General features: G+C 41.3%; 1 protein-coding gene across 1 annotated transcript; it reads right to left on the bottom strand.

Annotated features, from left to right (window-relative positions):
- Positions 1-7254: 7254 nt before the first annotated feature.
- Positions 7255-11085, bottom strand: LOC145957496 (uncharacterized). The gene has a single exon (XM_083073762.1). The coding sequence runs from the start codon at positions 11083-11085 to the stop codon at positions 7255-7257; it is 3831 nt and encodes a 1276-aa protein (XP_082929888.1).
- Positions 11086-15534: the final 4449 nt, after the last annotated feature.

Below are 15534 nucleotides of genomic sequence, written 5' to 3'. Positions count from 1 at the left end.
ATTGATTAATAATGGTGTAAAATGCAGAACACCTCACCTAATGTGAAAGCTGGCATGAAATTTGTTTTGTCTAAAATATAATACTATCTATCATCACTTTTTTAAGTTTTACTGTTTCAGACGTGGAAACTGGTCCTCATCAAACACCAAACCCCACCACTTCAATATGTTGTGTCCTCATTTGTTCCGGTTTCTCTAAATTGTCTTTTGGAATCAATCAAACTTTTATGCATGTGGATGTGATGTACCACACATTTTCTCAAACATTATTGGAGTCTTTCAATATACAGGTAAAACTTTATTCTACTACACACAAAATAATATTTAACACCAAGTGAAAAACAGAAGAAAAAACAAAAGGGTAGAAGTGTCAAATGGAAAATCTCAACTCAATTAGGTTGTGAGTTGAGTTTAAGTTTACTTGAACCTATTAAAAAATTATAATTCTTTTTTTAATTTTATTTGTCTTTGATTGTCTCCAAATTTTACAATCAAATATAATTAAAATAAATAAATATTATGGAACCCGTAATCTAAATCAAATGTTTAAAATGTTAAATTTGATATGCAATTTATAAGTTCATTAATAATAATAATAAAATAAATTTATTATTATTATTAATAATAATAAAATAAGTCCATATCAACAATATTAAAATAAGTATACAATATAATCACAAATAAATTTTAATAACTAAATTAATCACACATGCAATATCATAAATCAATGATAATAGGTAAAAGACAATAAAATATAAGTTAACCCAACAAGTCAACTTGACAACCAATCCAATCAACTCATCATTTAACTTATTGGGTTCGCAAGTTGGGTAATATGAATTTGAGAGTTGAAAAATGTAACTTAATCTAATTTGATTGAGTAGGTTATGTGAGTCATCTTATTGGATCAAATATATTTTGACAATGTTAAATATAGGTATGATAGGTGATATAATGTGATCCAGAGATAAATAATAAAAAAATAAAGAAAAAAAAGAAAGACATATTTATGAGATGTCTAAAAATATAAAAATATAAGATGTCTAAAAATAATTACTTATAAAAAAGAAGTACATGACTATTTATTGGTTGACCTTCAAAGAAAAAAGTTGATTAACACACTATAATTACCAGAGTTCCTCTCTTTTCCAACTAGATATGGAATTTTGATCCTAATTCTCTGTTTTACGGTTTAAAATCACATACAAAGAACAAGGGGAAATCAACCATATGAAAGGAATGAACAAAAGAAGTATTCATAAAGAGTGTAAAGAATAATTATAAGTTTCATTCATATGAAAACCAAAAGTAAAAGAGAACAAAAAATGTGTGGGAACTAGTAAGCCAAAAAATTCTGAAGCCACGAGCATCACGTATATGATCACCAATTAAACGGGAGAGTTGTTGGCTAAATCATTCTCACGCCAATCACCTTCTTGCTTGCTTGTTGAATACAACATCTTATACTTTCACTTCATTTCTTTTTCTTTATTCTAAAACTAAGGTGTACCTGCCGAAGGGTACACTAGTAATCTTCTCGTGTTCTGGGGGCCGAATGACAGCTCCGATCGAATACTCCGGTGAAGGGGAGGTACCTGCAAAAGGCACTCCAATGCTCAAGTCAGGACAAAGCACAAATATCGATAGCAATTAATGAACAGTGACGTTACCTTGTGACATGAGCTATTTATACTGACCCTTATGGGCCCGGATTCCCATGGGCCCTGCACAAGATTACCATATTAGGTAATACGCCTCTAATCGGCTTATTAGTGTGATTAACTCTTAACCCTTGATTAAGGATGACTCTTGTCCCTTGATTAATGATAATTCACATTCACTAGGTATCCAATGGCCGATCAGCCGTCGGCAACCTGGTTCGGCCCTTTGGGTGCCGGTTGGATGTCGGCAACCTGGTTCGGCCCTTTAGGTGCCGATCGGGTATCGGTCAACTGGTGGCCGAAAGGCCTTGCCAGTACACTTGCCCCCCAGCCTTGGGGAAGGTGTACCTTCTTCAAGGGTATAGCGGTTATGATGTAGGAGAAGTTGAAAGGTTAGGGTCATCTCTGCCGTTGGATCGTGTGGATTCATTGGTTTTAGGGTTTTAAAGATTTGAATTTTCCCGCCATTTTCCATGGCTATATATAGCCTTGCGTGGTAGGGCCTCTCACGCGTATCGCTTTCAGCCGAATAGCATCATTTGGGCAAATCCGATACAACAGCGCACGCTGCGTGACCGTTTCAATCTCAACTGCCTGGTAAGTTTTATTGGATGGCTACTGCTTCCGAGAGCTCTTCGGCGAGTGGGGTTCGGTCGTCATCGTCCGAGGGGTCGTTGTCTAGGGAGACGTCGTCGCCGAACGGGGACAGGTCTAGCGAGGATGTGAGTACTTCCGAAGAGGCCTCAACCAGCGGTAGTGAAGAGGTGCCGATCCGCGTGAAACGTGTTTCCAATCGGCAAAAGTATGGGCCTTCCGAGGTACCTGGGTACGAGTGGGTCAATGGAGAAGTTACTTCCTACTATTCTCGTTATCGAGATACCACGATGATAACCAATTTATTGGGGTACACCAAGTGTTTGAATTTCGATGCTGGCGAGAGTCCGTATCCGATTGGCGTGTGTGCTTGCCGAAACAACGCATTTCCCGATCCAGATACGGTATGCTTGGACAGGCAAGCCGATAGGATGGCCTCGTTTTATATTTATGATTGCCTTCTGCGAGATCTCAAGGTAAAACTACCATTCGATGAGTTCACGATGGGAGTGCTCAAGGTTTTGAACGTTGCGCCGACACAACTGCATCCGAACAGCTGGGCCCAACTTCAAGGTTTCAAGCATCTGTGCCTATGTGTTAACATTAGGCCGTCACCCCTACTTTTTCTTTCTTTCTATTCCTCCCGCCCTTCGGATTTGGCCAAATGGGTGTCTCTTAGCCGAGTGGGCTCTCGGCAGCTATTAGATAGCTTTACGTCCTCGTATAAGAATTTTAAAGCGGGTTTTTTTTAGTGACCATTCGTCTGAACGGGAGGCGTTTCTTCTTTGGAGCCGACGACAAGAATTTTTTTCCGCTGTTCTGGACCCGTGCCCCTCGGCCGTATGATGTAGTGCCGAATGAGATGCTCACAGCCGAAGAGCAAAGGGATTTGCAATTTTTACTTCAACTTCCTAGGCGCTTGCCGACTAAGTCTTTAATAAACGTAGTTGAATCTTCCCGATGGGAGAACGATTTGATAGGTATGAAACATTCTTGTTTCGGCCTTTAAGTTAATTCCTATTGATGTTTACTTGGTTATTGATGCAGGAATCATGGTGACGAGTGGTACCGATGAGTTCAACATCCGCAATCTTTTGGCTGGTCGAATTCAACAAGCTAAGGCCTCGGGGGTTGTGGGAAGTTCGGCGCCTGCGCAAACGCCTCGTCCAGTACAAGATGATCGAAGTCCGCCTACGCCGGAACGAAAGCGCCGAAAGGTGAAGAAGGGGAAAGAGGTTCTTCGGGAGGGGCCGAAACGAAAAAGTAATGAGGAGAGGCCGGAAAAAACCAAGAGATTTAAGCACTCGGCGTCCTCCCCAGGTGGGACAATTATTTGCGTGCCCCCCATGCTGATGTCGAGGGCCTTTCTGAGTGAAGACGTCACTGCCGAATCAGTGGTTCGGTCTAACTCAGTCTCGGATCATGGCCGTGAGTTCTTAGGCCAGTTGGATACCGTGGCGAAATGGAAATATTTCTGCGAGGTGCAGTCTCGGTCATTGGCACTCGCGCACCATCTCGCTATGGAGCCAATCGGCGAGTTGCTTCAACTGAGGCAAAGGGTTGAGGACGCCGATAAGGCCACAGCCGAGGCTCTGGCGGCATCTGAAGAAGCATCAGCAAAGAGTCGTCAACTTGCGGCCGAACTTGATGTACAGCGACGCAACAATGATACTCTTCGGCTGGACATGCAAAAAGCCGCGAACGATGAAAAGCGCCGACTGGAGGAAGCTAAGGCGGAACTGGAGCGAGTAAAAGAGCAAGCCAAGGAGCGTATCGTTGCTCAGCATGAAGCTGGGTTTCGCCATGCCCTTCGGCAAGCACAACACTTCGGTCGGTTTAGGGAGGGATTTGAGTTTGACATGTCGAAAGATTTCTATCAAGGGTCTTTCATGTCTTTCCAAGATATGCCCGAGGGGGCCGTCCCTGACAATGACGCGCCGAATGAAGACCGCGAGGATGAAGAGACCCTTGATGCTTCGGATGATGAGGCTGAAACCCAACAGGAAGAGCCGAACCAAGATCAAGAGGAAGAGCCCGAGGTGCAAGATGACGCGGGCAACAACGCCGAAGAGTGATTATGTTGTATGGCAGGCCGATAGAGCCTTTTTAATTTGACTTTAGTGTAGGTTGATTGTAGTATTGGCCGATAGAGCCTTTTAACGTTTGTTAATGACAAGTACTCGTTTTTTGAAGAAACTCATCATTGGATTGTGTATCTTGCCCTTTTATTTTGATTGTTTGAGTCAAAACCGAATGAGGTCATTCGGACTTGATGCCTTTTGGGGTCAAGATCGAATGGGGTCATTCGGACTTGACGCTTTTTAAGTCGAGACCGAATGGGGTCATTCGGACTTGATGCCTTTTGAGTCAAAACCGAATGGGGTTATTCGGACTTGATGCCTTTTGAGTCAAAACCGAATGAGGTTATTCGGACTTGATGCCTTTTGAGTCAAAACCGAATGAGGTTATTCGGACTTGATGCCTTTTGGAGTCAAAACCGAATGAGGTTATTCGGACTTGATGCCTTTTGAGTCAAAACCGAATGAGGTTATTCGGACTTGATGCCTTTTGAGTCAAAACCGAATGAGGTTATTCGGACTTGATGCCTTTTGGAGTCAAGACCGAATGGGGTCATTCGGACTTGATGCCTTTTGGAGTCAAGACCGAATGAGGTCATTCGGACTTGACGCTTTTTAAGTCAAGACCGAATGGGGTCATTCGGACTTGACGCTTTTTAAGTCAAGACCGAATGGGGTCATTCGGACTTGACGCTTTTTAAGTCAAGACCGAATGGGGTCATTCGGACTTGACGCTTTTTAAGTCAAGACCGAATGGGGTCATTCGGACTTGATGCCTTTTGAGTCAAGACCGAATGGGGTCATTCGGACTTGATGCCTTTTGAGTCAAAACCGAATGAGGTTATTCGGACTTGATGCTTTGAGATTTTGAAGGTACGTCCTTAGCCGAGTTGGTTACTCGGGAGGGAAACCTTTGTTGAGTCTTGAAGGTACATCCTTAGCCGAGTTGGTTACTCGGGAGGGAAACCTTTGTTGAGATTTGAAGGTACATCCTTAGCCGAGTTGGTTACTCGGGAGGGAAACCTTTGTTGAGATTTGAAGGTACATCCTTAGCCGAGTTGGTTACTCGAGAGGGAAACCTTTGTTGAGAAGGTACATCCTTAGCCGAGTTGGTTACTCGGGAGGGAAACCTTTTTGAGATTTGAAGGTACATCCTTAGTCGAGTTGGTTACTCGGGAGGGAAACCTTTGTTGGGAAGGTACATCCTTAGCCGAGTTGGTTACTCGGGAGGGAAACCTTTTTAAGTTTTTGAACAAGTAGAAGAGTAAGAATAACCAGGACATGAATTGCCTTTCATTGATATGTGCCTCGTTAAAAACCTTGTCGGCCAAAACCTCTTTTCACTTTTTTATAAGAGGAGAAAAGACCGATCAAGGAAAAGAGTGCACTCTGTATGTATACAGCAGATACTAACTTTACACAAAACATTGCTAACTAAAATAAGCCTTCAAGTGAGTCGAGTTCCACGTTCTTGGAATGACCTTTCCCGAAAGCTCCTCAAGCTTGTAGGCACCATTTTCTAGAGAGTGACGGATTCTGAACGGGCCGTCCCAGTTGGCTGCCAACTTTCCTTCGCGGGGGTTACGCCGGGCCGATCCCTGAACGCGCCATACTAGGTCTCCTTCTTTGAAACATCGCTTTGCCAGGGTGGAATTGAATCGCCTAGTCATCCTTTGCTTGCATGCTTCGGCTATGATACGTGCCTTGTCACGGACCTCATCTATGACATCAATTTCTGCTCTAAGGGACGAGTTGTTGCTTTCTTCGTCGAAATGCAATCGACGGAAAGAAGGTTCACCTACTTCCACAGGTATCATGGCATCAGTGCCGTATGTTAATCGGAATGGGGTTTCCCTTGTTGTGGATTGAGGCGTGCATCTATAAGCCCACAAGACTTCTAACAGTTCTTCGGCCCATGCGCCCTTAGAATCTCCCAAGCGCTTTTTCAACTCTGTTAAGATAACCTTATTCGCCGCCTCGGCCTGTCCGTTCGACTGAGGATGTTCAACCGATGTGAATCGGTGCCGAATGCCTAAGTCTTGGATGAACTTGTTCAACTTTTGATCTGTGAATTGAAGACCATTGTCCGTTACAATGGCGTATGGAATGCCAAAACGCGTGACAATATTCTTCCACAAAAACTTCTGCACCATACCAGCTGTGATTGTTGCTAACGGTTCGGCCTCAATCCACTTTGTGAAGTAATCGATTGCGACCAACAGAAATTTGCATTGGCCTTTGGCAAGGGGGAATGGACCGAGGATGTTCATTCCCCATAGTGCGAACGGCCAAGGGGCGCTAATGCTATGTAACTCTTCAGCCGAGGCATGAATAATATTCCCGTGGCGTTGGCATTGTATGCATCGCTTCACTAATTCAGCACAATCGGTTTTAAGAGTTGGCCAATAGTACCCAGCTCTTAACACTTTGGCAGCTAGAGTTCTTCCACCCGAGTGAGAACCACAAATCCCTTCATGGATTTCTCTCAGCACGTAATTTGCTTGTGTTGAATCAATGCATTTTAATAATGGGGTGGAGAAGCCTCTTCGGTATAACTCACCGTTTACGATTGAGTATCGGGCCGCCTGTGTGCGGAGCTTCTTGGCGACGGACTGTTCGGTTGGCTGTTTTCCCAACTCAATATAATCCATTATCTCGGTCATCCAGGTCTGTTGAGGTTCATTAACCGGCATACATTCAAGTGGTTTCACACTAGGGGTTGCGAGGTCAAGATGCAGAGTAGTTCGGAGTTGCCCCGATTTTCGGCTACTGCTAGCTAGCCGAGCTAACTGATCGGCGCGTTCATTGTGTTCTCTAGGGGTATGCTTGACCTGGACCTCATCAAAAGCGCTTTGTGCATTCCGAAACATATGGTAATATTTCAACAAGTTAGGGTCTTTCACCTGAAAGTGATCATTGACTTACTCTGAGACGATTTTTGAATCTGTCCAACACACTACTCGTCGAGCACCAACTTCTTGGGCGAGTCTTAACCCTGCCAGTAATGCCTCGTATTCAGCCTGATTATTGGAGGCCTTGAATGCAAATCGCAGGGATTGTTCGAGTACCAATCCGGATGGTCCTTCGAGGATCACCCCTGCTCCACAACCTTGGTTATTTGAAGACCCATCTACATGCATTGTCCATAGGTCACTTACAAAATGGCCTTTCGGCTGCAACTCGTTCACGAAATCAGCCAAGCATTGAGATTTAATAGGGCCTCGCGTTTCGAAGGTGATGTCGAATTCCGAGAGTTCGATTGACCAAGCCATCATTCGGCCGGCCAACTCTGGCTTGCGCAGTATCTTGGCAATCGGGCAGTCAGTCCGAACCACCACATGATGAGACTGGAAATATTGGCGAAGGCGTCGTGCCGCGTGCACCAACCCTAGCGCCACCTTCTCCAAGAGTTGGTATCTTGTTTCGGCTTCTTGTAGTAGCCGGCTGATAAAATACACAGGTCGTTGCTCGCCGTTTTCTTGCACAATAACGGCACTTATGGCTTCGTTTGATACACACAAGTACACCACCATATCCGCCTGCGGATCGGGTTTAGAGAGAACAGGAGGGGAGCCGAGACGTTGCTTCAACTCCTTGAAGGCCTCTTCACAACCGACGGACCAATCAAACTTCTTAACCTTCTTTAACAAACCGATAATAGGCTTGGCAATCTCGGCGAGACATGGTAAAAATCTTGAAAGGGATGTGAGTCGTCCGGCCAATTTCTGAACCTCCTTGAGGTTTTGGGGACTTCTCATATCAATGACCGCTCGACATTTATCAGGGTTGGCTTCAATGCCCCTCACCGAGAGCATGAAGCCAAGAAATTTTCCACCTGATACGCCAAACACACACTTATCCGGATTGAGCCGCATGTCAAATTTGCGGAGTTGTTGGAATACCTCGGAGAGGTCAGTTATGTGCTGTGTGATGCCTTCGGATTTGACAACCATATCATCGACGTATACCTCCATATTCCTGCCGAGCTGGCGTCGAAAAATCTTGTTCATCAATCTCTGATAAGTTGCTCCTGCGTTCTTTAATCCGAAAGGCATTACTCTATAACAATAATTAGCTGTGTCAGTGATGAAAGCCGTCTTTTCTTCATCACCGGGATGCATTCGGATTTGGTTATATCCCGAATAGGCGTCAAGGAAAGAGAGGACCTTATGACCCGATGCACCATCAACCAACCGATCGATGTTCGGGAGTGGGTAAACATCTTTTGGGCATGCCTTGTTGAGATTCGTATAGTCAGTGCACATTCTCCACTTGCCGTTTGGCTTTTTTACCATGACTACATTTGCCAACCACGTAGTGTACTGAACTTCCCGGATAAACCTGGCCTCAAGTAACTTTGTCACTTCGGTTTCGACTGCCACTTTTCGATCGGTTCCCATTTTTCTTTTGCGTTGAGCAACCGGTCGTGCTTCTGCACATATTGACAATTTGTGACACATAACATTCGGATCTATGCCAGGCATGTCGGATGGTGTCCATGCAAACAGGTCCTTGTTCCGATTGATCACAAGGCTCAAGGCTGAGTGATCTTCCTCGGACATATCGGCGCCGATGTATGTGACTTGGGTTGGAAGTATGCCGAGTTGTAGCTGGATCTTCTCATCAATCGGTTCGACGCGCTCTTCGTCATTCATTCTTGGATCGAGATCCCATGCTTCAGATTCGCTTGATGCCGAAGGGGTTACAACATGAACTCTCTTGGATTTTTGTTGCCTTTCTTCTACGGGAGATACGCGTAGACTGGCAAAATAGCATTCTCGAGCCGCCTTCTGATCGGCATGGATTGTAAGGATCTGCCCCTTGTTGGATGGGAACTTCATTGCCAAGTGCGGCGTCGAGACAATTGCACCTAGCATGTTCAACGATGGTCGTCCGAGGAGGATGTTGTAGGAGGTGTTAGCATCAACCACGATATATTTTATCTGAATTTCCCTGCTTTCCTGTTCGTCAAAACAAAAGCGGGTGAGAAGTTTAATGTATCCTTTGGTGCTTACCCTTTCACCTGCAAAACCGACCAGTGGATCATCATAAGGGATTAACTCCTTTTCCGAAATACCCAACTGTTTGAAGGTATTCCAATATAGGATATCTGCCGAACTGCCCTGGTCAATCAGTGTTTTCTTGACGATGCAATTGTGAATTTCTACACTGATCACCATTGGATCATCCTGCACGGGGTCGATGCCTTGAAAGTCGGCATCAGTGAAGGTTATGGTTGGTAATCTTCGTGAGTGCTGTCTCTCAACAGCGTGAACCGACCGAATAGCGCGCAAGTGTCTCTTTTGTGCTGAGGAGGTCGAACCACCCCCGGCAAATCCTCCTGCGATTGTATTAATCACCCTCCTTTGAACGGCCGAGGGATCGTCCTTCCTATCCCGAGACCTACTTCGGCCTCGCCGTGTCCTTTCTGAGCTATCATGCCGATGCCGATCCTGGTGTCGCGGCTGATATGCTGAGCGAGGTCGAGATGAGCCTGACCAATCAACGAAGCTGTGAAGCTGTCCCTGCTTGATCAAATCTTCTATTTTATCTTTAAGGGCAGCACACTCTTCGGTAGAATGTCCACGGTTACGGTGGTATCTGCAAGACTTGCTGGTATCGGCTCGTGGTGGGGTAGAGGTCCTCTTCGGGATTGCTAGCACTTCAGATGTCAGGGCTTGCTCTAACACCGTTGCCCTGCTGGCGTTCAGGGGGGTGTAATGAGAGTATTTCAGACCTCGAGTGGGTCGGTCTCGCAGTGTTATGTCTTTGCCTTTCCCCCTGAATGGTGGTTCCGATTGCTTTTCGGCCTTGCCCCCTGATTCAGCACGGGCCTGACTGCGGTATTCGGCCAACTCTTCCATTTGCATATACTTGTCGGCTCTCCTTCGTAAGTCGTTCATGTCCGAAGGAGGTTTTTTACAAATGCTATTAACGAACGGCCCTGGCTTCAGTGCCGTTGTGAGGTGATGGAGTGCTACGGCCGGGTTGAGGTCTCTGATTTCCAATGCTGTTTTGTTAAAACGATCCATGAAGGTCCGAAGGGATTCCTTCTTGTCCTGCCGAAGACTCACCAATGAAAGAGAGGTCAAACTGTGGGGACGGCTCGTTGCGAACTGGATGGTAAACTGTGACGACAAGGTGTTGAATGAGTCGATTGAGTTAGGGGGTAGCCGAGTGAACCAACTCAAAGCCCTGCCTTTGAGAGACGTTGGAAAGATCCGACACAAAGCCGCATCATTCGTGGTGCTCAAGGTCACCTGCGTGAGAAAAACATCAAGGTGCTCATCAGGGTCAGTTGTACCGTCATATTTATCAATCGGCAAAGACTTCCAATTATCCATCAAAGGTAACTGCATGATAGACGGTGTAAACGGGTGTCGGTGTGATCCCACTGTTGCTACGTCGGTTGGACGTCCAACAGTAGGAAGGGCCGACTGGAACTTTTCAGGTGCCGCAGCCGAAGCGTGAAGGGCCGAGGTATGGAAGTCATGAGAGTGATAGGATCCTTGTGTTTGAGTATTGGTGGGCTGGGTAGGTTTCCATGAGGGATCCTGATTTTTTAACGCCTCGTTTTCAGCTCTCAAAGCCGAAATCTCCTTTGCATCCCTCTCCCGCTGTTGTTTCATTGCGGCCATCTCCTGCCTGAGCAAACGCACGGCCTCGGAGAGATCGGTTTCGTCTTCAACTTCTACGTGTTCCTCCTCCTCGGTTTGGTGATTTTCTGTGTTCATTCTCCTTGTCTTCGTCATTGCCTTGCTCGTCGAACTTCACAAGTATCTCGGTTCGGCCCCACGGTGGGCGCCAAAATGTACCTGCCGAAGGGTACACTAGTAATCTTCTCGTGTTCTGGGGGCCGAACGACAGCTCCGATCGAATACTCCGGTGAAGGGGAGGTACTTGCAAAAGGCACTCCGATGCTCAAGTCAGGACAAAGCACAAATATCGATAACAATTAATGAACAGTGACGTTACCTTGTGACATGAGCTATTTATACTGACCCTTATGGGCCCGGATTCCCATGGGCCCTGCACAAGATTACCATATTAGGTAATACGCCTCTAATCGGCTTATTAGTGTGATTAACTCTTAACCCTTGATTAAGGATGACTCTTGTCCCTTGATTAATGATAATTCACATTCACTAGGTATCCAATGGCCGATCAGCCGTCGGCAACCTGGTTCGGCCCTTTGGGTGCCGGTTGGATGTCGGCAACCTGGTTCGGCCCTTTAGGTGCCGATCAGGTATCGGTCAACTGGTGGCCGAAAGGCCTTGCCAGTACATAAGGTATTTTTAATCGATAAATAATCATCTTATACAAGTTGAAATCTTTTTTTTTTTCTCTCAAAGTGGGAGGATTAATTTCCTTTTAATATTCATGTATTATGTATTGAAAATTAAATATCAGAAAGAAAACAAAAATAGAGTGGGAACTGTAAGAGTATTGCAAATTTACTACATTAAGAAGAAATATTGGGATAAAACAAATCCTACGAATAAATAATATATTCTAATGATTGTAAAATCTTTTAGGTGATCTTTAAAATTAAAATTATAAAAATTTAATTTTAAAATGAACAATAAGAAAATATCTTATTATTGTAGAATTGTGTGTGAAATAATTTTATAAAAATAATTTTTATAAAATATCATCTTAGACATTTATTTGATAACGATTACCGATAAAGTTATCTAGTGATAGTTATTTGACTTAATTGTTTATAATTAAGCAAAACGTGAGAAGCTCATTTATTGCGAAAGTTGTGATAATATATTTGTTTTATATTTATTTTCAGTGTCGTTTTCCAGATATGAAGCCTCCTTCACCCTGCATTGAATGTCCATGAGTTACACATTAGACTCCCATTTAATATTGTTAATCAAATTAGTACCTGCAATTGCACGGAGATAATAAAATAAAACTAGGACTTTTTTTTTTTTTATTTTCTAAATAAATTCTTTCAATATCTTATAATAGCTTTTAGGAGATATTTAATAGGGGGAAGTTTTTTCTAGAAATTTCAAATCCTGAAAATCAGATTCAGGTTCTTAAAAATATTTATATAAAATTTTTAAGAATTAAATATTTTTATGTTTGATTATAAAAATGTAAATATTTTTTATAAAAATATTCTTTATTAAAATAAATTCATTGAATATATTTATTTACTCAAATCTTATTACAAATATAACATTAAATTATTTTAAAAAGTTGAAAACTTATTGTTAAAATTATTTAAATACAAAATTCAATAAAAAAATAAACAAAAAAAATATTATACAATAATTAAGAAGGATAAAAATATATTTTTTATTTTATTCAAATAAATGAATAAATAAATTAAATTTTTTTAACAAATACTATTAAAATATAGAAATAAAATAATTATTAAAATTAACAAGGTTAATAAATAATAAAATACGAAAAAGAGAGAGAGAGAAATAAAGACATGGAAGGGAGAGAGAGAAATGAAGAGGGAGAGGAAGAGTGAAAAAGAGAGGAAGAGATAGGGAGTGAGAGTGAGCGAGAGAGAGATGAACAGGGGGGTGAGAGTGAGAGAGAGAGAGAGAAAGAAAGAGAAATAAAAGGAGAGGGAAAGAGAGAGATTTTTCTATTTTAAAAAGATGTTGTAATCTTTTTATATGCATTAAACTTTCAATCTAACAGACCACTAGGGTTAGCCTAGTGATTAGGTAGGAAGGGATTAGGGTAGTTAGAAGCATGAGAACATAAATTCAATCATCTTTATAATATTTTCTATCTTTACAAAAAAAAAAAAAAACTTTCAATCTAACTCAAGTTTCACCCCTCTGAAATATTTTTGTAAAAAAATAGGATAATTTTTTTTGAAAAACTACATTTCTGAGAATTTTTTTTTAAAAAAAAATAGCTACAGCCATAAGAAATTAGATTTGATTCCCAGAAATGTAAAAGCATTCTACTTACCAAATGTCCCCTTGATGTTTTGTGTAACTTACATCAAAAGTTTTAGGTTAAAACCCTTATTTGGTCCTTTATAATATTTTTTTGTTTCAATTTAGTCCCATTTTAATTTTTTGTTTCAATTTGGTCCCTAATAATTTAAATTATTGCAATTTGGGACTTCCGTCCAAATGATTTAAACGGAGTTAATTGTTGGCCACGTGGATGTCAAGTGGATGCCACGTAGATGCATACGTGGCCGCCAAATTTCATGAATACACATGAAACCAGAACGGGTTGTTTTGCTTGTACATGTTATGTGTTAATTTTGCAACTGGAACGGGTCGTTCCAAATGCAAATTTAACACACCATGAGTGCACCAGAATGGGCCGTTCTGAAACCAGAACAGGCTGTTCCAAATGCTTTGTACCTTGGGTCTTTTTTCGTGCACAGTTCTGAAACCAGAACGGCTCGTTCTAGAACCAGAACGACCCGTTCTAGAACTAGAACGGCTCGTTCTGGTTACAATATTGGTGTGTTAATTTTGTACCTGGAACAGCCCGTTCCAAGTACAAAATTAACAAACCAACAGTGCAACCAGAACGGACCATTCTGGTTCCAGGTGTATTCAAGAAATTTGGCATTACGTGACATCCACCTGGCATCCACGTGGCCAACAGTTAACTCCGTTTAAATCATTTGGACGGAAGTCCCAAATTGTAATAATTTAAATTATTGGAGACCAAATTAAAACAAAAAATTAAAGTATGACTAAATTGAGACAAAAAAATGTTATCAAGAACCAAATAAGGACTTTAACCAAAGTATTATCTATTTTGAGGTTAAGTGGATTGACACATTTTTGTACTATTTAAATAAATTTATCCAAAAATACTTGTAAAAAAAATAATATAATCTTTTTTATTAGTTAATTTGTAGAAATTATCTCGTATTAATATCTCTATAAACATGATTTTAAGTTATATATAAATTAATTTTAGTTATAGAAAAAAAATTATTTTTTCATCTGATGGTGATTTTAAAAAATTTATTTAAACAAATCTTTTGTCATTAAAAGATACCTCAATGATTTAAAAAAAACAAAAAGGAGATTTATAAATTAACATTGGTCTCAATTTCAATGTGATGATCAATTTCATTTCTAATATAGAGTACTCACAATACGCAATCTTCCGTACCAATAAGAGAGAATAAATCTAAAAGAATATTTCTTATTATTTTTCTCTTATACGAATGCAGAGTTTTACCCAGTGATAAAGTCTCAAATAATTAAAAACAAGAAGTAAGAACAAGTGAACATCTAGAAAAGATAATTAATTTGTGCATTTGAAATGACTTGGAGTATAGACAAGGACGGAGCCAAGGGGGGACCTACGGGTGCCACGGCCCCCCCAACAATTTTAATTTTTTTTATATACATATATATTACTATATGGCACCCTCTATTTTTAATATAAACTCATATTTTTAATATAAACTCATATGTATATTACTATATGGCACTCCCTATATGGCACCCCCAGTATTGAAATCCTGGCTCCGTCCCTTTATAGATGAACTAATCTGTACTTTCTTCCACTTGCAAAGTTCTATGTCATTTGCTTTTGGTACACGGCAGAGACTTCTCATGCAAATTTCAATTTCACATTAGTGGGAGAGAGAGAGCATCTTCTTGTGTTCAAACTTATTTCCCTTTACCATGACCACATATTTAAAAAGGATACTTGTTAATTATAATAACTATTATTTTGACCTAAACCTAAATTATTATTTAGTCCTTGTAGGAGAATATAAAAGGATTGATAATATCATGTTTTTAGTATTCAAAGTTGAGCAATGATGGGTATATGATAATTATATCATTTTGTTTAATAATAAAAGTGATTTGTGACATTGGATTGGATAGAGTTGAAATAGGATTTTGGTCATGCTAAAAAAAGAATTGTGTAACCCCAAGTCATATACTCATAATCATATGCAATGATGAGTAATAAGGCAAACTCATACAAGAAATCACTTGCAAACAGGAGTAAAAGATCCAACAGTTGCTTTGAGACAGTTTTCTTACTTGTTTTGTTACAAGAACGGAAAGTTGTGTGTTGTGTAACTAAACATAGTGAGAGAAAACATTGAATAATTTCAACTTTTAGCAAATTGAAGTAATTAAAAGTTCAAACCTTCCATATTTACATAAAAAGGATACAGGTCAAAGATGCCGTAGACCGTAGCATATTCGTACGTTATAGTACCATAG

Source organism: Cajanus cajan, chromosome 4, assembly GCF_000230855.2.
Source record: "Cajanus cajan strain Asha chromosome 4, NIPB_CcT2T_4, whole genome shotgun sequence".
In the NCBI taxonomy this organism is placed as follows: domain Eukaryota; kingdom Viridiplantae; phylum Streptophyta; class Magnoliopsida; order Fabales; family Fabaceae; genus Cajanus; species Cajanus cajan.
This window is presented reverse-complemented; position numbering and strand designations above follow the sequence as displayed.